This window comes from Mobula hypostoma, chromosome 10 (assembly GCF_963921235.1).
Source record: "Mobula hypostoma chromosome 10, sMobHyp1.1, whole genome shotgun sequence".
Lineage (NCBI taxonomy): Eukaryota > Metazoa > Chordata > Chondrichthyes > Myliobatiformes > Myliobatidae > Mobula > Mobula hypostoma.
Window position 1 is genome coordinate 40700851 of NC_086106.1, and position 23417 is coordinate 40724267.

Genomic DNA, 23417 nt, shown 5'->3' on the forward strand with positions numbered 1-23417 from the left:
TGTGGTGCCAGAGGACTGGAAAATTGAAAATGTCACTCCACCCTTTAAGAAAGGAAGAAGGCAGCAGAAAGGAAATTATAGACCAGTTAGCCTGACCTCAGTGGTTGGGAAGATGTTAAGAGTCAATTGTTAAGGATGAGGTGATGGAATACTTGATGACACAGGACAAGATAGAACAAAGTCAGCATCTTTTCCTTCAGGGAAAATCCTGCCTGACAAATCTGTTGGAATTCTTTGACGAGATTACAAGTAGGATAGATAAAGGGGATGCATTAGACGTTGTATATTTGGACTTTCAGAAGGCCTTTGACAAGGTGCCGCACATGAGGCTGTTTACCAAGTTAAGAGCCCATGGTATTACAGGAAAGTTACTAACATGGTTAGAGCATTGGCTGATTGGTAGGAGGTAGCGAGTGGAAATAAAAGGATCCTTTGCTGGTTGGCCGTCAGTGACTAGTGGTGTTTCCCAGGGGTTGGTGTTGGGACCACTTCTTTTTATGCGGTATATAAATGATTTAGGTGAAGGAATAGATTACTTTGTTGCTAAGTTTGCAGGCGATACGAAGATTGGTGGAGGGGCAGGTAGTGTTGAGGAAACAGGTAGAATGCAGAAGGACTTAGACAGATTAGGAGAATAGGCAAGAAAGTGGCAAATGAAATACAATGTTGGAAAATACAAGGTCATGCACTTTGGTAGTAGAATAAATGTGTGGACTATTTTCTAAATGGGGAAAAAAATCCAGGAAACTGAGATGCAGATGGACTTGGGAGTCTGTACAGAACACCCTAAAGGTTAACTAGCAAGTTGAGTCGGTGGTGAGGAAAGCAAATGCCACGTTAGCATTCATTTCAAGAGGTCTAGAATACAACAGCAAGGATGTGATGCTGAGGCTTTATAAGGCACTGGTGAGGCCTCTAACTGAGTACTGTGAAGAGTTTTGGGCCCCTCATCTTAGAAAAGATGTGCTGGCATTGAAGAGGATTCAGAGGAGGTTCACAAAGATGGTTCCAGGAATGAAAGGGTTATCATATTAGGAACGTTTGATGGTTCTGGGTCTGTACTCGCTGGAATTCAGAAGGATGAGGGGGGGATCTCATTGAAATCTTTTGAATGTTGAAAGGCCTAGACAGAGTAGATGTGGAAAGGATGTTTCCCATGGTGGGAGAGTCTAGGACAAGAGGGCACAGCCTCAGGATAGAGGAGCGTCCTTTCAAAAATGAGATGCAGAAAAATTTCTTGAGCCAAAGGATGATGAATTTGTGGAATCTGTTGCCACAGGCAGCTGTGGAGGCCAGGTCGCTGGGTGTATTTAAGGCAGAGATTGATAGATTCTTGATTAGATATGGCATCAAAGGTTACGGGGAGAAGGCCGGGAACTGGGGTTGGGGAGGAGAAAAAAAAGGGATCAGCCATGATTGAATGGTGGAACAGACTCAATTGGCCAGATAGCCTAATTCCACTCCTATGTCTTTTGGTCTTATTAAAGACCCTCATCATCCAAGACACACCCTCTTCTCATTACCATAAGACATTGGGACAGAATTAGGCCATTCGATCCATCACTACCATTATGGAGGAGTAACACGAGCCTAAAGATGTGCACTCATCTTTTTAGAAACAGCTTCTTTGCCTCTGTCAACAGATTACTGAGCAATCAGTGACCCCACGAATATGAACACTACCTCACTATTCCTCTTTTGCACTATTTACTTTTACTGTGACTTACAGTAATTTTTTTAACTTGCACTGTACGGCTGCCACTAAACAATAAATTTAATGACATATATCAGTGCTAATAAACCTGATTCTGATTCTAGGAGACATTATAGTCATTTACAATGCAGTAAGTTTCCCCATACAAGAATAACAATATTATTCATCTTAGAGATGTTACTGAAAAATAATTACTCATTAGGACACAAGGCAGAAAACTGCTACCTCTTCATCTAAACAGCACTGTTGGATTTATGGCATTCACCTGAAGGAACTACGGTAGTGTAGTGATCAGCGTGACACTATTACTGCTCGTGGCATCGGAGTTCAGAGTTGAACTCTGACATCATATGGTAAGGAGTATGCACGTCCCTCCCAATGAACTGCCTGGTTAGAAGGTTAATTGGTCATTGTAAATCATCTTGTGATTATGCTAGGGTTAAATAAGTGGGTTGCTAGCAGGTACTGCTTGTTGGACCAGAAGGGCCTCTTCCATACTAAGTAAAAATAAAGGGGTTTACTGTCCCTAGTAAAAGACGGTATCTCTGATAGTGTGGAACCCCATCACTTTGTACTGGAGCGTCAGCTGAGATTCACTGCTCAAGTCCCTTCCGATTCATGAGAATTACTATTTGGCCCATTGGATCCATGCCGGCTTCTCACCCAGCAGCTGCATCAGTCTTATTCCACCCCCCACCCCACCCCTAATTATCCCCCTGTAGCTTTGCAATTTATTTTCTGTCACACGCCCATTAATGCCTCAGTTTCCATATACCTAAATTAAGAGTAAATTCATATGCCAGTTAACCTACTAGCACAACTGTGTCCGTACTGATACTAAAGAGGCATGAAGAAGGCTCAAAGTACTGAGGCTCAGAATGTCTGGGTTCACTATTATCAATCAATTATAGAATGACAGAGCAGTCAATGCTATGTACTTGTTAAAGTATCACACATCAAAGTTGCTGGTGAACACAGCAGGCCCTTCGTCTCGGCCTGAAACGTCGACTGCGCCTCTTCCTATAGATGCTGCTTGGCCTGCTGCGTTCACCAGCAACTTTGATGTATGTTGCTTGAATTTCCGGCATCTGCAGAATTCCTGTTGTTTACTTGTTAAAGTATGATAGATTTTTAGCAAAACTGAAGCTGATGAGGTTAATGAGATTGTAACTGTTTAATACCAAACTGGCTAAAGGCAGGAGGAGAAAATAATAATGAACAATCTACGAGGGGCACTGCCACAAGAAAGCAGCTTCTATCATCATGGAATCTCCGCCAGCCAGGCCATGCGATCTTCTCACTGTTGCCATCAGGAAGAAGGAACAGGGGCCTCAGGACCCATACCAGCAGGTTCAGAAACAGTTGTTACCCTTAACCCCATCAGCCTTTTGCATCAGAGGGGTTAACTCCACTTAGCACTGAAGTGATTCCACAATTTATACACTCACTTTCAAGGTCTCTATAATTCCTGCTCTCAATATTACTTATTTTTTTATTTTTTTTTATTTGCTTTGTTTGTATTTGCACTATTTGTCTCTTGCACGTTGATTGTCAGTTTTTGTCTGTAGTTTTCCAGTGATTCTGTTGTATTTCTGTCATCTACTGTGAATGTCTGCAAGAAAATTAATCTTAAGGTGGTATATGATTATATTTGCATACTTTCATAATAAATTTACTTTCAGGTTCTCCAGTTTTTTTGAGTCCAAAGGAAAGTCTGCAATGGCTTCCACCAGAGGTCAGTATTGGACCTTCTAGTCTGAAATAAATTAACAACCTGAATTTTTGTACATTGAGTAACTTTTCAAATAGCAATGAATCTGGAAACATAGTAAACAGAAGGATTTAAATAGATTAATTGATCACAGGTGAAATTTAATAGTGCAGAGAACTATGGCAAGGTAATTTCAGCGGAAACAGCAATACAAACAAAATTGTACCATTTTAAAGGTGTTTCAAGGACAGATAAAGATGGTGAAATGTACACTCCAATCTTTGAAAGTGGCAAAACAAATTCTAAAAAACACTGGTGGCAACAAAAGAAGCCTCCATATAGCACACAAGGCTCTTGAAGAACCTATCACTCCTCCAGCCTCTGCGTGCAGCACATAACAGTTAAAAAAAACTTTATATTTTATTGTCGCCAAACAATTGGTACTAGAACGCACAATCATCACGGCGATATTTGATTCTGCGCTTCACACTCCCTGGACTACAAATATTAAAAATATTAAAAATAGTTAAAATTAGTAAATATTAAAACATTAAATTATAAATCATAAATAGAAAATAGAAAAATGGGAAGTAAGGTAGTGCAAAAAAACTGAGAGGCAGGTCTGGATATTTGGAGGGTACAGCCCAGATCCAGGTCAAGATCTGTTCAGCAGTCTTATCACAGTTGGAAAGAAGCTGTTCCCAAATCTGGCCGTATGAGTCTTCAAGCTCCTGAACTTTCTCCTGGAGGGAAGAGGGACGAAAAGTGTGTAATCCTCCATAACTTCCGCCATCTCCAATGGGATCCCACCACCAAGCATATCCTTCTCTCCCCACACTTGCTGCTTTCCTCAGGGATTGCTCCCTACGTGACTCCCTTGTTTATTCCTCCCTCCCCACTGATCTCCCTCCTGGTACTACACCTGCCCCTACACCTCCTCCCTCACTACCATTCAGGACCCCAAACAGTCCGTCCAGGTGAGGCAACACTTCACCTGAGAGTCTGTTGGGGTCACCTAGTGTATCTGGTGCTCCCGGCGTGGCCCACTGTATATTGGTGAGTTTCAACGTAGATCGGGAGACCATTTCACCGAGCATCTATGCTCCATCCACCAGAAAAAGTGGGATCTCCCAGTGGCCACCCATTATAATTCCACTTCCCATTCCCATTCCAACATATCAGTCCATGGCTTCCTCTGCTGCCATGATGAGGCCACAATCAGGTTGGAGGAGCAACACCTTATATTGCATCTGGGTATCCTCCAAACTGATGGCATGAACATCCAGTAATTTCTCAAACTTCCAATAATGGCCCCCTCCCCCTTTCCTTCATCATTCCCCATCCCCATTTCCCTCTCCTTACCTGCCCATCACCCTCCAGTGCTCCTCCCCTTTCCTCCGTGGCCTTCTGTTTTCTCCTATCAGATTCTCCCTTTTCCAACCCAATCTTTCACCAAGCAACTTCCCAGCTCTTTATTTCACCCCTCCATCCTCCTGATTTCACTTATCTACCAATTTTGTATTTCTTCCTCCCCTTCCCCCCACCTTCTTACTCTGAATTCTCATCTTTTTCTCCAGTTCTGAAGAAGGGTCTCAGCAATTTACTCTTTTCCAATAGATGCTGCCTGGCCTGCTGAATTCCTCCAGCATCTTGTGTGTGTTTACTTGGATTTCCAGCATCTGCAGATTTTCTCTTGATTGAGATTAACAGACTGGTGTCGAGACTTGACCAGAAATGTCAACTGTCCATTCCCTCCACAGATGTTGCCTGATGCATTGAGTTCCTCCAGCACTTTATTATCTTGCTCCAGAGACCAGCATTTTCAGTCTCTTGTGTCTCCAATTGTTCATAATAACTTTACTTTGATAATAAATTTACTTTGAACTTTTCATATAACTGGTTAGACTTCAGATGGAGTACTGTTCTGGGCTTGGGGAAGATGTAGATGTTTTCTTCAATGGTATCAGGTATGAAAGATGTGAGTTACAGTATATGGAAAAGATGGAGAAGCAGAGAATACATAGAACAGTACAGCAAAGTTACAGGCCATTAAGCCCACAATGCCAAACTCTTCTGCTCATAAATGATCGATATCCCTCCATTCCTTGTCTAACAGTCTCTTAAACACCACTATCATATCTACAGCCACCTTTGCAGCCTTGCAGCCCCTTCAAGGCACTTACTACTCTGGGTATCAAAAAACCTGCCCTACACATCTCATTTAAAAGTTCCTCCTCTCAGCCTAAAATGCATGTCCTCTACTACTTGACAGTAGTTTTAGAATGCTTTCAGTAGAGAACATAAGGTGGTGCTCAAAACCTTGAATGGTTTTAGCTGTAAATACAAGGAGAAAATGGTAGAATGGGCACTAATCATAGTTGCAAGATAATTCCCAAAATTATTGTAGACTGCAACAGGAAAGAAAAATCAATGGCCTGTACAACCCCTTCTGAAACTTCTTAGGAGATGTCAGTGAGAAGCACTTCTGAGCAGCCCGAGAGCTGAGGGCAATTAGACCGTAAAACCATAAGACATAGGAGCAGAATTCGGCCATTTGGCCCATTGAGTCATTCAATCATGACTGATTCTTTTTTTTGTCTCCTCCTCAACCCCAGTTCCCAGCCTTCTCCCCGTAACCTTTAATGCCATATCCAGTCAAGAACCTATCAATCTCTGCCTTAAATACACCCAACGACCTGGCCTCCACAGCTGCATGTGGAAACAAATTCCACAAATCCACCACCCTCTTGTTAAAGAAATTTCTTTTCATCTTTGTTTTAAATAGATGCCTCTCTATCCTGAGGCTGTGCCCTTTGTCCTAGACTCCCCCACCATGTGAAACATCCTTTCCACATCTACTCTGTCTAGGCCTTTCAACATTCAAAAGGTTTCTAAATTCCAGTGAATACAGAACCAGAGCCATCAAACGTTCCTCGTATGATAACCCTTTCATTCCCAGAATCATCCTTGTGAAACTCCTTTGAACCCTCTCCAATGCCAGCACATCTTTTCTTAGATGAGGAGGCCAAAACTGTTCACAATACTTAAAGTGAGGCCTCATCAGTGCCTTATAAAGCCTCAGCATCACATCCCTGCTCTTGTATGCTAGACCTCTTGAAATTAATGCTACATTGCATTGTATTTCTCACCACCAACTCTGCCTGCAAGTTAACCTTTAGGGTGTCTACACAAAGACTCCCAAGTCTTATGCATTTCAGATGTTTAGATTTTCTCCCTGTTTAGAAAATTGTCTACATATTTATTTCTATTACCAAAGTACATGACCAAGAATTTTCCAACATTGAATTTCATTTGGCATTCTCCTAATCTGTCTAAGTCCTTCTGCAGCCTACCTGGTTCCTCAACACTACTTGCTCCTTCACTAATCTTCGTATCATCTGCAAACTTGGCAACAAAGCCATCTATTCCATCATTGATATACAGCATAAAAAGAAGCAGTCGCAACACCGAACCCTGCGGAACGCCACTAGTCACTGGCAGCCAACCAGAAAAGGATCCTTTTATTCCCACTCGCTGCCTCCTACTAATCAGCCAATGCTCTAACCATGCCATTAGCTTTGCTGTAATACCATGGGCTCTGAACTTGGTAAGCAGCCTCATCTGTGGCACCTTGTCAAAGGTCTTCTGACAGTCCAAATATACAACATCCATTGCATCCCCATTATCTATCCTACGTGTAGTCTCCTCAAAAAATTCCAACAGGTTCATCAGGCAAGATTTTCCCTTAAGGAAACCATGCTGACTTTGCTTTATCTTGTCCTGTGTCACCAAGTACTCCATTACCTCATCCTTAACAATTGACTCGAACATCTTCCCAACCATGAGGTCAGGCTAACTGGTCTATAATTTATTTTCTTCTGCCACTTTCCTTTCTTGAATAGTGGAGTTACATTTGTAATTTTCCAGTTCTCTGGCACTATACCAGGGTCCAATGAATTTTTGAAGGATCATTACTAATGCCTCCACAGTCTCCTCTGCTACCTCTTTCAGAACCCTAGGGTACAGTTCATCTGGTCTGGGTGACTTATGTACCCTTAGGTCTTTCAGCTTTTTGATCACCTTTTCCCTTGTAATAGTAACTGCACCCACTTCTCTTCCCTCACACCCTTCAACATCTGGCACACTGCTAGTGTCTTCCACAGTGAAGACTGATGCAAAATACTCATCTAGTTCATCTTCCATCTCTTTGGCCCCCGTTATTATTTCTCTGGCTTCATTGTCTAACAGTCCTAAACCCACTCTCATCGCTCTTATTTTTTTATATATATATACTTAAAAAGTTTTTACTATCCACTTTGATGTTGTTTGCAAGCTTGCTTTAATATTTAATCTTTTCCCTCATAATTCTTTTATGTTGGGTTTTAAAAGCTTCCCAATCCTCTGTTTTCCTGCTAATTTTAGATTTGTTGGATGCCCTCTCTTTTGCTTTTACATTAGCTTTGACTTCCCTTGTCTGTCACAGTTGTACTATTTTGCCATTTGAGTATTTCTTCATTTTTGGAATGCATCTGTCCTGATTTTTCCCAGAATCTCACGTCATTGCTGCCCTGCCAGCATCTCCTTCCAGTTTACTTTTGCCAACTGCTCTCTCATACCACTGTAATTTCCTTCACTCCACTGAAACACCACTATGTCAGACTTTACTTTTTCCCTATAAAATTTCAGTCATATTGTGATCACTGTCTCCTATGGGTTCTTTTATCTTGAGCTCCCTAATCACCTCTGGTTCATTACATAACACCCACTCCACTATAGCTGATCTCCTAGTAGGCTCAACATCAAACTGCTCTAAAAAGCCATTTCATAGGCATTCAACAAACTCACTCTCTTGAGATCTATTTCCAATCTGATTTTCCCAATCAACATGTTGAAATCTTCCATGATTATCATAATACTGCCCTTTCGATACACCTTTTCTATTTCCTGTTGTAATCTGTGGTCCACATCCCAGCTACTGTTGCATGCCTGTATATAACTGCCATCAAGGTCCTTTTACCCTTAACTAATTGTTCTTGTTTGATTACCCTGACATTAATCAGTTGACTCAAATTTCAAAAAAGTTCATTGTTTTGCAGGCATTAACAGTAGAACAGAGAAATACAACAGAATCAATGAAAAACTACACACACAACAAACAACCAATGCAAACTGTCTTGTTATGATAACATAAGTTATTGAGTCCTTGAAAGGAAGCTCAAAAGTTGTGGAATCAGTTTAGGGTTGAGATGAGTGAAGTTATCTACAGTGGTTCAGGAGCCTGATAGTTGAGGGTTCATAACTGTTCCTGAACCTGCTGATGTGGGACTTGAGGCCCCTGTACCTTCTTCCTGATGGCAGCAGTAAGAAAAGAGCATGGCCTGGATGGTGGGGGTCCTTGATGATGAATGCTGCCTCTTTGTGGCAGCACTCCTTGTAGATGTGCTCAGTGCTGGGGAGCACTTTGCCTGTGATGGACTGGACTTTTCCATTCATAGGCTTTGGTGCTTCCATACCAGCTTGTGATGCAACTGGTCAGGATACTAGAGTACAGGAATGAACTCCCTGGTGTGATATACAAATGAGTCATAAGTGAGCTGTTGGTACCTACTGTTGATCCTCCACGCTACACCACTCATTCAGCCTCTGTACATCTCTGTTCCACAATACCTGGCATCTGCTGTCTTCCCAATTTGTTATATCTACTTAGTGACAATTTAGTGAAGAGGACAGAAAAGGGAATAACGAAGACTAGTGTTGTGTAAATAAAAGTAATTTGTGGGCAGAACATTTCCAGGAATTTCTGGGCTAAATTATCACCAAAGACTCTAAATCACTTGATCAGGAAAACGGTATTTACCACTTCTTCCTCATGATCCACTCCCTCTTCTTCCTCCACTGCCTTGATAAAGAGGGATTTCTGAACTTCTGCTAAACTGTATGCCAATGAAATTTCATATTCATCTCGCAGCGTGTCTATCTTCTTGAAGAACTGTAACTTCTTGATTCTTCTGCTGATATCTTCGATGATATCCACAGCATTGACAGGCCTTTCATCCAGCACCTTGGTTATCAACTCAGAGAGATGATCATAGCTAAAAGGGAAGTAACAAAGAGATTAAAGAATTTCATGTTACCTCCTACCGGATACCTTCTTTTTACTTCTTTTAAACCTTCCCTTCCGTTTTCTTGCTTTCTTTCTCCCTCTGGAATATCTGCCTAATATATACATATGTTTTCTTGAAAAACATGCATAAAATGCTAAAGGAACTCTACAAAATCAAACACAGGTACCTGTGATCCTCATTGGCTCTAAACTAGGAAGCTTGGAAATGAAGCTAGGAACTATTGAGCACGATTTTCGGACGTGGGTATGATACTTCTCAGCATCTGCAGAAACCTTGGGTTTATGTATTTTTCCTTTGCTGTTTCTGCCTATCACCAACCACAATCTCTAACTTCTCCTCCAGTAGCTCATCATCCCACACCTTACCCGATTTCACCTATGACCCAACAGCCATGATCTCTAACTCCGCCCCTCTCCTTCTTCACTCCATCTGCCCATCAATCTTCACCTCACCACGCCCCATCCCCCCCCCGCCCATCTCTTTGTACTAGTTAACTATCCTGCACACTCTTGGTTCTGACACAGGGTCTGACCCAAAATCTCGACCATCCCTCTTCCTCTGCAGATGCTGCCTGACATGCAGTTTCTCCCCCTAGTTTGTACAGTGGTCAAAGCAGCTGAAGTGGGAACAGTGCAGTTTTACACACTATGACCTCATTATAAACCTTAGTCTGTAACTTCAATATGGGTTGCAGCAGTCCAAATAAGCTGATAAGCACCATCTTCTCAAGGTCAATTGGAGGGGGACTATAAACACCGATACTCACTGCCTGCAGATTGATTCTTAGAAATTAAATCTTGGGGCTTTCTATCTCTTATTCAGTAGTGCAGATTAAAATTCATACATTGCACAGGAATCAGTGCAAGGTATCAACCAAGCCGTGAGCAGTCATTGCCTTTCAGGAAGGCTGCATGGATGAAGAGTCTCACCCACTATGTTGAGATTCTGGGAAGGACAGTGGGTAGTGTGTATTGGTAGGAAGCACATGTAGAATGATGTCAATGTAGTTAGAACAAAGATCAAAACTCTGGAAGAATAGCTGTTAGCTACATACATTCACAGGAAAGATAGCACATAAAAGAAACTTTGGAGGTTAAAGTAAGGTTTCTTGTTATATATTTTATACTACCAAAGAACACCGTAAATCCTATAACTTCCCCACACACTGGAGTAGGAATCAATGTCACAGATTAAGCAAATACTTTACTGAATTCAGGACGATGTTGCTGCCCAAGACTGATAAGAACATGGTATTTGTCAACATGGGTAGATGCATTTAAGTAGAGACATAGGACAGAAGAAGGAACCACCATTCCTTGGTTTACAGAAGACATAAACAAAAGAAATTCTTTAGATGCTGGAAATCCAGAGTAACACACACAAAATGTTGGCGGAACTCAGGTCAATGAAAATGAACAAACAGTCTACGTTTTGAGCTGAGACTCATCATTAGGACTGGAAAGAAGGGGAAAGATGCCAGAATATAAGGGCAGGGGGAGCTGAAGGAGGACAAGCTGGAAGCTGATATGTCAAGCCAGGTGCCTGGGAAAGGTAAAGGGCTGGAGAAGAAAGAATCTGATAGGAGAGGGAGAAAGGGAAGAGAGTGGGGCAACAGGGGAAGTGAAGGTAGGTAAGGGGAAGAGGTGAGAAGCCAGAGTGGGGAATAGAAGAAGAGGGAACGGAGAGGGGAGAAGAAAAAAAACAGAAAAGAAGGAGGAGGAAAAATTGACGTTCCTGTCATCAGGTTGGAGGCTACCTAGACAGAACACAAGTTTTCGCTCCTGCACACTGAAAGAAGCCTCATCATGGCAGAAGAGGACTGACATGTCAAAAATGGGAATGGAGGCAGGAATTAAAATAGTGGGCCACAGGGAAATTCCACTTTGGTGGACAGAACAGAAGTGCTCGAGAAAGCGGTCTCAGGAGAATGTCATTGAGAGTGACATGTTTGACATCAAAAGGAGCACAAGGGTAAGGTAGGGGCAGTTAAGTTAAAAATTACACACAGACATGGGGACAAAAGGACAGAAACCACATTCCTTAGTTTACACAGGGACATGGGGTCAGAAGGAAGGAAGCTACCATACCTTGGATTACACACAGACATGGGAACAAAAGGACGAAAACCAGCCTTCTCAATCAGCAAGTCTCAAAAGGACTTGAGACTTCTTTTTTACCATGCCCATGGTCTGTTCTTTATCAAATTACAGTATTGCTTTGCACTGTTGTAACTATATGTTATAATTATGTGGTTTTTGTCAGTTTTTTAGTCTTGGTCTGTCTTGTGTTTCTGTGATATCATACTGGAGGAACATTGTATAATTTCTTAATGCATGCATTACTAAATGACGATAAACGAGGAATGCGTGTCCTCATAATCTAATCTAATCTAATCCAATCCTTCTGATCACCAGTGCCTGGCTCCCTGTGCTTCCTTCCAGGGACTGAGTCTCAATTGCTGAGCTCCTTTCCACACACCAGGGCCCTAGTTCCCACTCTCCTGGTTCTGTTTTTCACATTACAATTAAGATGAGCAAATTCACTGGAAAATCTATTGTTCTACTTCATTAAAAAGTATTATTAGATAGTTCAGAAAATCTGCTGACACCACCATGTCAGATTAAAAGAGTTTTCATCTACTTCTCTGTACAAAAAGGGGCATGCTATTTGTTACAGTAAAAATTAGCTTTGCAAATAAAATACATGTATCCCAAATAATCAACCTTTAAGTCAAACAGTTGTAAACTGAGGATTTACTATATGCAGAGAGTTAGATAAAAGAGGGTAGGAGGAGGCTCCTGAACCCTGGAGTGCCAGGTGGGCCCCTCTTTGATGAAGCTCTATTCTTAAACTCTATTGTATGTAACTTTAATTTAGTGTTTCTAAAGAGCTACTGAGGAAAAGTAAGGTATCTACTCAAACTATGCTGGGTTCCATAAAATTGAGACTAGGTTGCAGACAAGATGGAGAAAACTGTGGAAAACTAATATTGACTTTTTATTAATAGTGGTAATGTTAATAAAATTCAATGGGTATATTCAGTTGCAGGGGAAAAGCACATAAATATTTTTGTTGTCTTGTGGCTGCATTGGGAACCAACTGTTCTCCTTTTTCAGCTGTTTTTCTGCAGCAGTGAGCATTCAGCCAGTTAGCCCTGGATGCAAGGAGAATCGGTGAATCCACTCCCTCTCACAGGCCCCCAACATGACTCAGGAGCACATCCCACTGGCCCACTCACTGCTCAAGTCACAGACAACTCTCCAAAACCTCTTCAAACAATCCATCACTCCTCCAACTTCTCCCATTCACTGACAATGGCTGGCCCCTGACACAATTACTTCACGAACCCCCTCTGGAGAAGGTCCACAGGAGGTTTATGAAAATGATCCTGGGAATGAAAGGGTTAATGTATGAGGAATGTTTGATAGCTCTAGGCCTGTACTTGCTGGAATTTAGAAGAATGGGGGGGGGGGATTTCATTGAAACCTATCGAGTATTGAAATGCCTAGAAAGGGCGTGAAAAGTTACGGGAAGAATGTGTTGAGAGGAATAATAAATCAGCCATGATGGAATGGCAGAGCAGATTCAGTGGGCTAAGTGGCCTTTTTCGGCTTCTATGTCATAGACTTTAATATTGCTGCCACTATCTCAATGCAATTGCCCTTTCTCTCTGAAGTCAGCACGTTTCTATGAGAAAACAGAAGAGAGAGAAAGAAACAGCAGATTATTGTATGAGGATACAAACGGGGTGGCATTTGGGACCATCAATGGAGAATCTGCAATTTCCACTAAAATACAAAGGCCTTGGTTCTGACTATAAGGGAAACAGAGCCTCTCTGGAGCAAAAAGATATATGGATAGAAGTTTCACAAGGTCAATCAATTGCCGTTGTTACTGTGTGATCCTGAATCTCCAGAGGGGAAGGCCCCAAATCCTCAGCTTTGCTTGTTGCTCAGCGGCCGGGACGGAGTCAAAGCGCTCAGCAGAGATGGTGCTCGGTGTCGAAGGGCTGGCCGGAGGTTTTGGGACAGACTCAATGTTGGCTATGGTCGGGTGCTTCCAATGCATCGACAGTTGTCGGTGCCTGGAGGTTTATGGCAGAGGTTTCTCCCTTCTGATGCCTGCTATTGGGGACTATCGGGAGTCGATCGGAACTTTGAGACTTTTTTTTACCATTCCCATGGTCTGCTCTTTATCAAGTTATGGTATTGTTTTGCACTGCTGTAACTATATGTTACAATTATGTGGTCTTGTCAGTGTTAGTCTTTGGTTTGTCCTGTTTTTTTTGTGATATCACTCTGGAGGAACATTGTATCATTTCTTAAAGCATGCATGCATTTGTAAATGACAATAAACGAGGACTGAGTGTCCTCATAATCTAAAAAAAATGGACCAAAAATATACCACCTATGGCATACCAGAAATGGAATTGGTTTATTATTGGCACATGTACCAAAGAACAGTGAAAAGTTTTGCATACTGTTCAATCAGATTAATTCATTACACAGTGCATTGAGGTTGAATAAGGCAAAACAATAACAATGCAGAGTAAAGTGTAAAAGCTACAGAGAAATTGCAGTGCAGGTTAGCAGTAAAGTGCAAGATCATAACAAGGTAAATTGTGAGGTCAAGCGTCCATCTCATCATACCAGAAAACCATTTAATAGTCTTATAACAGCCGGTTAGAAACTGATCTTGAACCTGATGGTACGTGTTTTCAGGAACTGTAGTACTGTTTGTGAAAGAATCGCTGAACTAGAAGACCAAGCCATCCTAGATCAATGCTCTATGGAAGGACTGAGTTTAGGCACATCCCTGGTGATCTGAAAATGACAGTTCAACAGACAGTGGAAGTTCAGCAAAAGGAGTAATGAAAGTCAAAGCTGAAAGTTCAAAGTAAATTAATTATCAATGTGTCATGCTGAGTTTCATTTACTTGTGGCATTCATGGGAGAACAAAGATATAGAATCAAATCAATGAACAAAGACTGACAAACAACCAATGTGGAAAAGATAAACTGTGCAAATACAACACAGATAATAATAAATAAATAATACTGAGAACATGAATTGTAGAGTCTTTGAAAGTGAGCCAGCCCAGTGTGGAGGTGTGCGAAGTTGTCCGTGCTGGTGAGGAGACTGACGGGTGAATAATTGTTCCTGAACCTGGTGGTGCGGGTCCTGAGGCGCCTGTACTCCTGATGGCAGCAGTGAGAAGAGAGAATGACCTGGATGGAAGGGGACCTTGATGAAGCAATCTAAGCCACAACTGTTGACTAAGTCCTTGTGATAATGAATGATTGTACCATCAGGACCGAACAGATAAAAAGGAAGAGTCAGAGAAATTATAAAAGGACTTTCATAGTATGATAATGGAACAGTAGGTAACCATTCAGCCCTATGTCTGTACTTGCCTGCTGTAAGGGCAATAGTTAATTGCCCATCCTCACCCATACCATGTTCTTTTTTTCCCCTCCAAAGTCACATTTGATTCTTTCACTACAATCCTGTTAGGCAAAGCATGTTTTCCCTCAATGTCACCTTTGGTACTTCCTCTAATCAACTTAAACAACCCCCCACCCCCTAGTTCTCAACTCTCCCTTGAATGGGAACAGTCTCCCTCTCACTAATTGTGTTACAAAGAACCCTCCTTTTTGAGTAAAGGCCAGCAAAACTGCTTTAAATGTGGAGTAAAAGAAAATTACATTCTAGATGTTAATTGGAAAACTTCTTACAGATCAAAAGATATAACAAAAAAAACCATCACGGAAACCTTTGCCCACAGCTCAAATGGAGAATTAAAAACATGGGATCTGATAGCAAGAGTGCCAGTTAGCTGGGATAAATGACAAAGGAAATTGTAAAATCATAGCAGGTGGCTGAGTTATGAATCAAAATTCACCATCTGGAAAGACTATCTGGCCCACTTACAACTCATCTGTGGATGATAAAGTTGAGCTGCACTTGCCTTTTGGATATTAGAGCTACTCCAGTTTCCTTCCACACCTAGAAGTCGTGCTGGTTGGAATATTAATTGAATCGGGGGGAGTAAATGGGTATGGGAGCAAAGCAGGTTAAAGGGAAATAAATGGGGAAAATAAGTTGAATGAACTTGATGGGATGAATGGCCTCTCTTGCATGAGGAAATAAGAATAACATGAGCACATTTGGCTATGTGGTCCAAAGTGCAAAGAAGCAACAGCTCATAGCAAAAGACCAAATTAACACTGTGGCGGGGAACTGGTGCAATTGACACTGAATGCTGGAGGGAGAACAGCTGATAATTGACACTGAGTGCTGGAGGTCCTACTAGTACAACAGCTGACATTTGAATCACTCCTTTAACATGGCGAAACAGCCACAGCAGGGCTCAACAGTGAGCCACAGAAGCTGTTTGCATAGGTAATGAACAGCCTGGTCAAAGAGCTTTGTGTTAAGGAGGAACACACATAAAAGTTGCTGGTGAACACAGCAGGCCCTTCGTCTCGGCCTGAAACGTCGACTGCACCTCTTCCTAGAGATGCTGCCTGGCCTGCTGTGTTCACCAGCAACTTTTATGTGTGTTGCTTGAATTTCCAGCATCTGCAGAATTCCTGTTGTTTGTGTTAAGGAGGGCTATTTTGGACTAAAGATATCAATGCCAACTGCAAAGAAGGAAATCTTTGAGTGGGTGACCACCCAACTCAACAGCTGCAGATGCTAATAAGAAAAGCACTAAGATCTTCTTTCGAGTGTGGTTTCGAGGGCCAATTGCATTGGGACAAAAACTATTAGGATGGGAAGCAGCTTATTCCCCCAAGCCATAAGACTATTGCCACCATGCAGGTCTCATCACATAGGAATCAGGGGTAGCATTATACTGTTTACTTTTTAAACTTGTATTGTATATGCATCTTATTATTTGTTAATCTATTTGTGGTAATATTACAGGACCCAGGCTGTAAAAATGGGGGACAAGCTCTCCTCTACAATCACTCTGAGCACCGGTGCCCCACAAGGCTGTGTACTCAGCCCCCTGCTGTACTCACTGTACACCCATGATTGTGTAGCCAAGTTTCCATCAAACTCAATATGTAAGTTTGCTGATGACACCACAATTGTAGGCCGTATCTCGGGTAATGATGAGTTTGAGTACAGTGAGGAAATTAAGAACCTGGTGGCATGGTGCGAAGACAATAACCTATCCCTCAACGTCAGCAAGACGAAGGAATTGGTTGTTGACTTCAGAAGGAGTACCGGACCACACGGCCCAATTTACATGGGTGGTGCGCAAATGGAACAGGTCAAAAGCTTTAAGTTCCTCGGGGTCAATATCACAAATGACCTGACTTGGTCCACTGCCAAGAAGGCCCACCAGCACCTTTACTTCCTGAGAAGGCAGAAGAAATTTGGCCCGTCCCCTAAAACCCTCACTAATTTTTATAGATGCACTGTAGAAAGCATTCTTCTAGGGTGCATCACAACCTGGTATGGAAGCTGTCCTGTCCAAGACCGGAAGAAGCTGCAGAAGGTCATGAATACAGCCCAGCACATCACACAAACCAATCTTCCATCCTTGGACTCACTTTACACCGTACGCTGTTGGAGCAGTACTGCCAGGATAATCAAGGACATGACCCACGCAGCCAACACACTTTTCGTCCCTCTTCCCTCCGGGAGAAGGCTCAGGAGCTTGAAGACTCATACGGCCAGATTTGGGAACAGCTTCTTTCCAACTGTGATAAGACTGCTGAACGGATCCTGACCCGGATCTGGGCTGTACCCTCCAAATATTCGGACCTGCCTCTCGGTTATTTTGCACTACCTTACTTTTCCTTTTCTATTTATGATTTATAATTTAGATTTTTTAATATTTACTAGCGATTTGTACTCCAGGGAGCGCGAAGCACAGAATCAAATATCGCTGTGATGATTGTACGCTCTAGTATCAATTGTTTGGCAACAATAAAGTATATGTTATGTGTGAGTTATATGCACTGTGTTGTGTCCATTGCTTTGAAGAAACATGGCCTCATTTGCAGATATACATGTGTGCAGTTGAATGACAATGAATTGGAAGTTGAAGTAAAGTAGATAATGTACAAGCACAATGATATGGGGTTGTGCCGCTGACACACAGCTCCAGTACACCCAAGCTCAATCCTGACCATTGTTGTCTGCACATTCTCAGTGTTTCCACCCACATCCAAAATACCTGCAGGAATGTGGATTATTTTGCCACTTATAAAGGGGTGGAATCAAGGGGGAGTTGATGGGGAGAGTAATATGGAACCAGTGTAAGTAGATGTTTGATGATTAACACCGAGCCAGTGAACTGAAGAGACTGTTTCCATTGTACAGTGTATGACATTGTGATTCTCTCATTGTACCCAAATTCCGTCATGGGGACAGAGCAAGATGAAGACATGGGAATTTATTAGGAGTGATATTGAGGAAAATGGCTGAGGAGAAATGAGGTATAGATGTGTGATACAATAGGGAAAAGAGTTCTCATGAAAGACTCCCAGAAGATTAACTTACAGGTTGAGTCTGTAGTAGGAAAGGCAATGCAATGTTTGCATTTATTTCAAGGGGAATAGAATATAGAAGCAAGGAGATAATGCTGAGGATTTATAAGACACTGATCAGGCCACTCTTGGATTATTGTCAACAGTTTTCAACCCCATATTTCAGAAAGGATGTGTTGTCATTGGAAAGAGTCCAGAGGAGGTTCACGAGGAGGATTTTGGGGTTATCATATGAGGAGTGTTTGGCAGCTTTGGGCCTGTACTGAATTTAGAAGAATGTGTGGGGATCTCATTGAAACCTACTGAATGTTGAAAGGACTAGATAGGGTGAATGTAGAGAGAATATTTCCTATGGTGGGGGAGGGGGTATCTAGAATTAGAGGGCACAGCCTCAAAATTGAGGGGTGACCTTTTAGAACAGAGGTAAGGAGGAATTATTTTAGCCAGAGAGTAGTGAATCTGCAGAATGCCACAGACTGCGGTGGAGGCCAAATCCATGGCAGAAGTTGATTGTTTCCTAATCAGTCAGAGCATAAATAGATATGGCAAGAAGGTAGGTGTTTGGGAATGAGTGAGATCCAGGATCAGCCATGATGGAATGCCAGAGCAGACTTAATGGGCTGAATGGCCTAATTCTGTTCCTATGTCATGGTCTAAGAAGTAATGAGGCTAAAGTACAGGTGAGCAACACACATCAAAGTTGCTGGTGAACGCAGCAGGCCAGGCAGCATCTCTAGGAAGAGGTACAGTCCAGGTTCACTTCCCACTGCTGCCTGTAAGGAGCTTGTACGCTCTCCCTGTATCCCTGTGGCTTCCTTCCCGGTGCTCCGGTTTTCTCCCACGTCCCAAAGACATACCGGTTGTTAGGTTAATTGGTCATTGTAAATTGTGACATGGCTAGAATTGGGTGGCTCGAAGAACCTGAAGGGTCTACTTCACGCTGTATATCAATTATAAAACAATAATAATAAAGGAAGGGGAGATGGCAGGGTAGGTGAAGAAATGAACAAAAGTGACATTTGGTAATTCAAGCTTTACATTTAAGTACTCACAGATTCAGATTAGATATAGTGCTTTTCTGTAAAAAATAAGCCTTTGCATTTCGGATCATAGTTTGACTTGCAAAATCCAGCTTTAGATCAGGCTCCGTTTGCACCAGCTTCTCCTCGCTGTTTTCGGCGCTGGGCGCTTCGCTCTGTCGCGCTGACTCTCTCCGCTTTGGGCTAGCCACTTTACCTGTAGTCTCTGTCATTTTTGTATCCTCTTTAGCTGCCTGTAATTTCCTTCCCCTCTTTTCCCTCTGACACCTTCTGCTTCTCTAATTTGTCTTTTCCTTCAATTTATTTTCTCCATTGCCATTATTTCCATATAATTCTGCTTCTATTTCGCTACTTTATTGTACTCTCCCACTATTTTACTTTTCACCTATCTTTCCAATACACTGCAATACAGATCCGTTCTCTTTAATCACACTTCCAATTATCTATCACTTAAACCCCTACAACTCGATTACATCAGAGTGTGTTCACCTGTTAGCCTCTCCTCTCAGTAACAAAATGCTCCCGTTTAATACCTTTTTTTTAAAAATTGACACTCTTTTCACCCTATAATGAACTCCCTCCCTCCTCCCGTCACCACCCTATTTTTCTTCTACTCCAAGGCCCAGGCAGGCCGGGCCTACCAATCTCCAGGGCGACGGTTGCTGTCATTCGATGCGTTGCTAGGTGAAACCAAACAACGCCAATGCTTCGCTGCTAGGGAGAGCGTTCCAGTACGAACGTCTTGCGTCATCACGACTCACTGAAGGACAGCCGACGTCAAGGTGAGCGTGCAATTACCTACGTCTTACATCTTTGGAGCTTACTGCTGGGCGTCAAGGTGAGCTGTACGTCTTACGTCATTGCGGACGACAGCGAAGGTCTCAACGCCGTCAAGGTGAGCATGCCATAACGTACGCCCGACGTCATCGCGGCGTACAGCGAACGACCGATTAGCCTCAAGGTGAGCGTTCCACAATCTACGTCATCAAGCTTACGGAGAAGGTGGAGGAGCAGAAACGATTGGAATGTAATGGGCGAAGGTGTAAAGGAAGACAGGGTGAAGGAATATCACAGGAGATACAAGATGGGGCAGGGGGATTAAAAAAGGTAAGGGGAGATTAATTGGTTATTGTAAATTGTCCCGTTAATCAGGTTTGTCAGGGACTGCACAGCATGGCTGGAAGGGGCAGAAGTGTACAGGTTTGCCTAATAAATCCTTTCCAAAACGCTCAAAGCAACTTGTGGTTCAGCATGCCACACCCACAAACATTTCGCCCAATCCCCATTAGCAGATTTATTTCATGTAGGCCACAGCAGGTATCATTTCATTGGCTCTTCACTCAACCCTTGAACATCTGGACAGCGAAGATGCATAATACATTAGGAAGCTCTTCATTGACCATAACCTGGTATTCAATACCATCATCCCCTCAAAAATAATCGATAAACTTCAAGACTTCGGCCTCAAGTCCTTGTGTAATTGAATCCTCAATTTTCTCACTTGCAGACCACAGTCAGTTCAGATTGGCAGTATCTCCTCCACAATCTCCATCCACACATGAGGCTATATGCTTAGCCCCCTACTCTACTGGCTTTATACTCATGACTGAGAGGCTAAGCACAGCTCTATTGCCACATTTAAGTTTCCTGATTGACACCAATGCTGTTGGCCAAATCAAAGGTGACAAATCAGAATAAAGGAGGGAGATTGAAACAACACAACAGCCTTTCACTCAATATCAGCAAGACCAGTAAGCAGATGGTTGATTTCAGGAGGAGGAAACCAGAGGTCCACGAGCCTTTCCTCATCAGGGGATCAGAGGTGGAGAGGGTCAGCAGCTTTAAATTCTGCAACATTATGGTGAAAGGTGAGAAGTTTAAGAGGAACATGAGGGGAAATTTCTTCACTCAGAGGGGGGTGAAAGTGTGAAACGTGCTGCCAGCACAAGTGGTGCATGCAAACTTGATTTCAACGTTTAAGGTCATTTTGGGTAGGTACATGGATGCAGGTCGATAGGAATAGCCAAAGGCCTTGTTTCTGTGCTGTACTTTTCTATGACTTATTATCATTTCAGAGGAGCTGTCCTGGGTCCAGCACTTAAGTGCCATTACCAAGTAAGCACAGCAGAGGCTCCACTTCCTGAGATGTTTGTGAAGATTCAGCATGACAGCTAAAACTTTGACAAACTTCTGTAGAATATTGACTGGTTGCATCACATCTGGTCTGGAAACAGCAATGCTCTTGAACAAAGTCTACAAAAATGGTGGATACAGCCTAGTCCATAATAGGTGAAGTCCTCCCCATCATTGACAATATCTACAACGAGCACTGTTGCAGCATCCATCATCAAGGACCCCCGCCATCCAGGCAATGCTCTCTTCTCACTGCTGGCATCAGGAAGAAGGTTCAGGAGCCTCAGGACCCACACCACCAGGTTCAGGAACAGTTATTCTGGAACCATCAGAGTTGAACCAGAGGGGCAACTTCATTCACCCCAAAACTGAACTGATCCTACGATCTTTGGACTCACATTCTAGGACTCTTCAACTCATATTCTCAATATTTACTGCTTATTTATCTACTTTTTGTATCTGCACAGGCTGCTTGTTGGTCACTTGTGTGAAATTTTAATTGATTCTATTCTGTTTCATTGTATTTACTGTGAATGCCTGCAAGAAAATGAATTGCAGGGTTGTATGTGGTGACATATATAATTTGATAATAAGTGTACTTTGTACTCACTGCAAGTTAAAACTTATTTCCAGGTTTTAATGAAGGCTCTTCCACCTGAAACATTCAACTTCTCATCTGCCTGACCTGCTGAGAATTTCTAACACTTTTTATTTCAAGCACAATACTCAAGTTTTTGTGTAAATCTTCAAATTACACTATTCAAGGCCTCAGCAACTAATTTTAGTCTTGGGACTTTGGTAACCGTTCAATCTGGTAAATCGCCAGATAAATAATGCACACTAGGACTTGAGATTCCCTCTATCAAACTTGCACCTGATCATCCCATGAAAGTCCCAAAAGGTCTTGAATGGAAAATCCTTTAGAGTTAAATCAGATATATGACAAAATCCAGAAATTAAACCAAAAAAAACTGAGCAGATCCGTCTCTGGAGAGAGAAACAGTTCGTGTTTGAGGCTGAAGACCTTTGGTCGTTTTCCAGTGTTTCCCGGTTTAATTTTAGGTATCCAACATGTCATTTAATTTTCAGGATCCAGAAATTCACAGATCGGGAAACTTAACTGATTTACTAAATAATCATATTTCCCTTAACTAAAGGAATTCAAGCTGGAGAATTTGAGGTGTAGCCATTTGCTTAGTCCATTCTGCGCTGTAATGAGATTTGTATAACTTAACTGAAAGCACAAAATTCAAAATACTCAATAAATATGGTGAAACATCATCCATAACCAGATATAAGAGGCGAGAGAATATGGTGGATTGGGGGGGGGGGGGGTAAGGAGATAATGTTAGCAAGAGAAGGAACCGAGAGTGGGGCTGAAGGAGCTGACAATGGGGTGGGAGGAGGAAGAATGAAGTCAACCAGACCTGATCTTGGTCTGGAATAAACACTCAGAGGCCACTTTAATAAGTACATCTGCTTGTTACTGCAAATATTTAATCAGCCAATTAAGTGACAGCATAAAAGCATGTAGACATGGTCAAGAGATTCAGTTGTTCAGACCAAACATCAGAATGGGGAGAAGTATGACCTAAGTGACTTTGACCATGAAATGAAGTGTTGGTGCCAGACGAGATGGTTTGAGCATCTCAGAAACAGGTGATTTTCATAAGACATGGGAGGAGAATTAGGCCACTCAGCCCAGAGTCTGCAGTACTATTCCAATATGGCTTTCAACTCCATTCTCCTGCTTTCTCCCCATAATATATGACACTGACTAACCAAGAACCTATCAAATTCTGGTTTAATGATTTGGCCTCCACAGTCATCTGTGGCAATGAATTCCAAAGATTCACCGGCCCTAGCTAAAGAAATTCCTTATCTCTATTCTAAATGAATGTCCCTCTGTTCTGAGGCTGAACTCTCTGTTCTTGACTCACCCACTATAGGAAACATCCTCTTCTATTCCACTGGGTCTTTCAATATTCATTAGGTTTCAATGAGACCCCCCCTCCCCCGATTCTTTCATTCTTCTAAACTCCAGTGTGTACATGTGCAGGGCCATGAAACACTTCTCATATGTTAACCCTTGCATTCCCAGAATCATTCTTGTGAAACTCCTCTGGTCCCTCTCCAATAGCACATTTTTTCTTAGATAAGAAGCCCAAACGTCCTCACAATACTCCA

At 42.3% G+C, this 23417-nt stretch overlaps 1 protein-coding gene across 2 annotated transcripts in view; it reads right to left on the reverse strand.

Moving 5' to 3' along the window:
* rsph4a (radial spoke head component 4A) overlaps nucleotides 1-19650 on the reverse strand; it is a 32063-nt gene extending 12413 nt beyond the window's left edge. For both annotated transcript variants that reach the window (XM_063061324.1, XM_063061323.1), the window contains exons 1-2: nucleotides 19110-19650; nucleotides 9283-9517 (exon numbers count right to left, since the gene is read on the reverse strand). In XM_063061324.1, coding sequence (XP_062917394.1) covers nucleotides 9283-9517; nucleotides 19110-19309 — 435 coding nt within the window. In that variant the 5' untranslated portion in view covers nucleotides 19310-19650. The remainder of the gene's footprint in view (nucleotides 1-9282; nucleotides 9518-19109) is intronic.
* Nucleotides 19651-23417: the final 3767 nt, after the last annotated feature.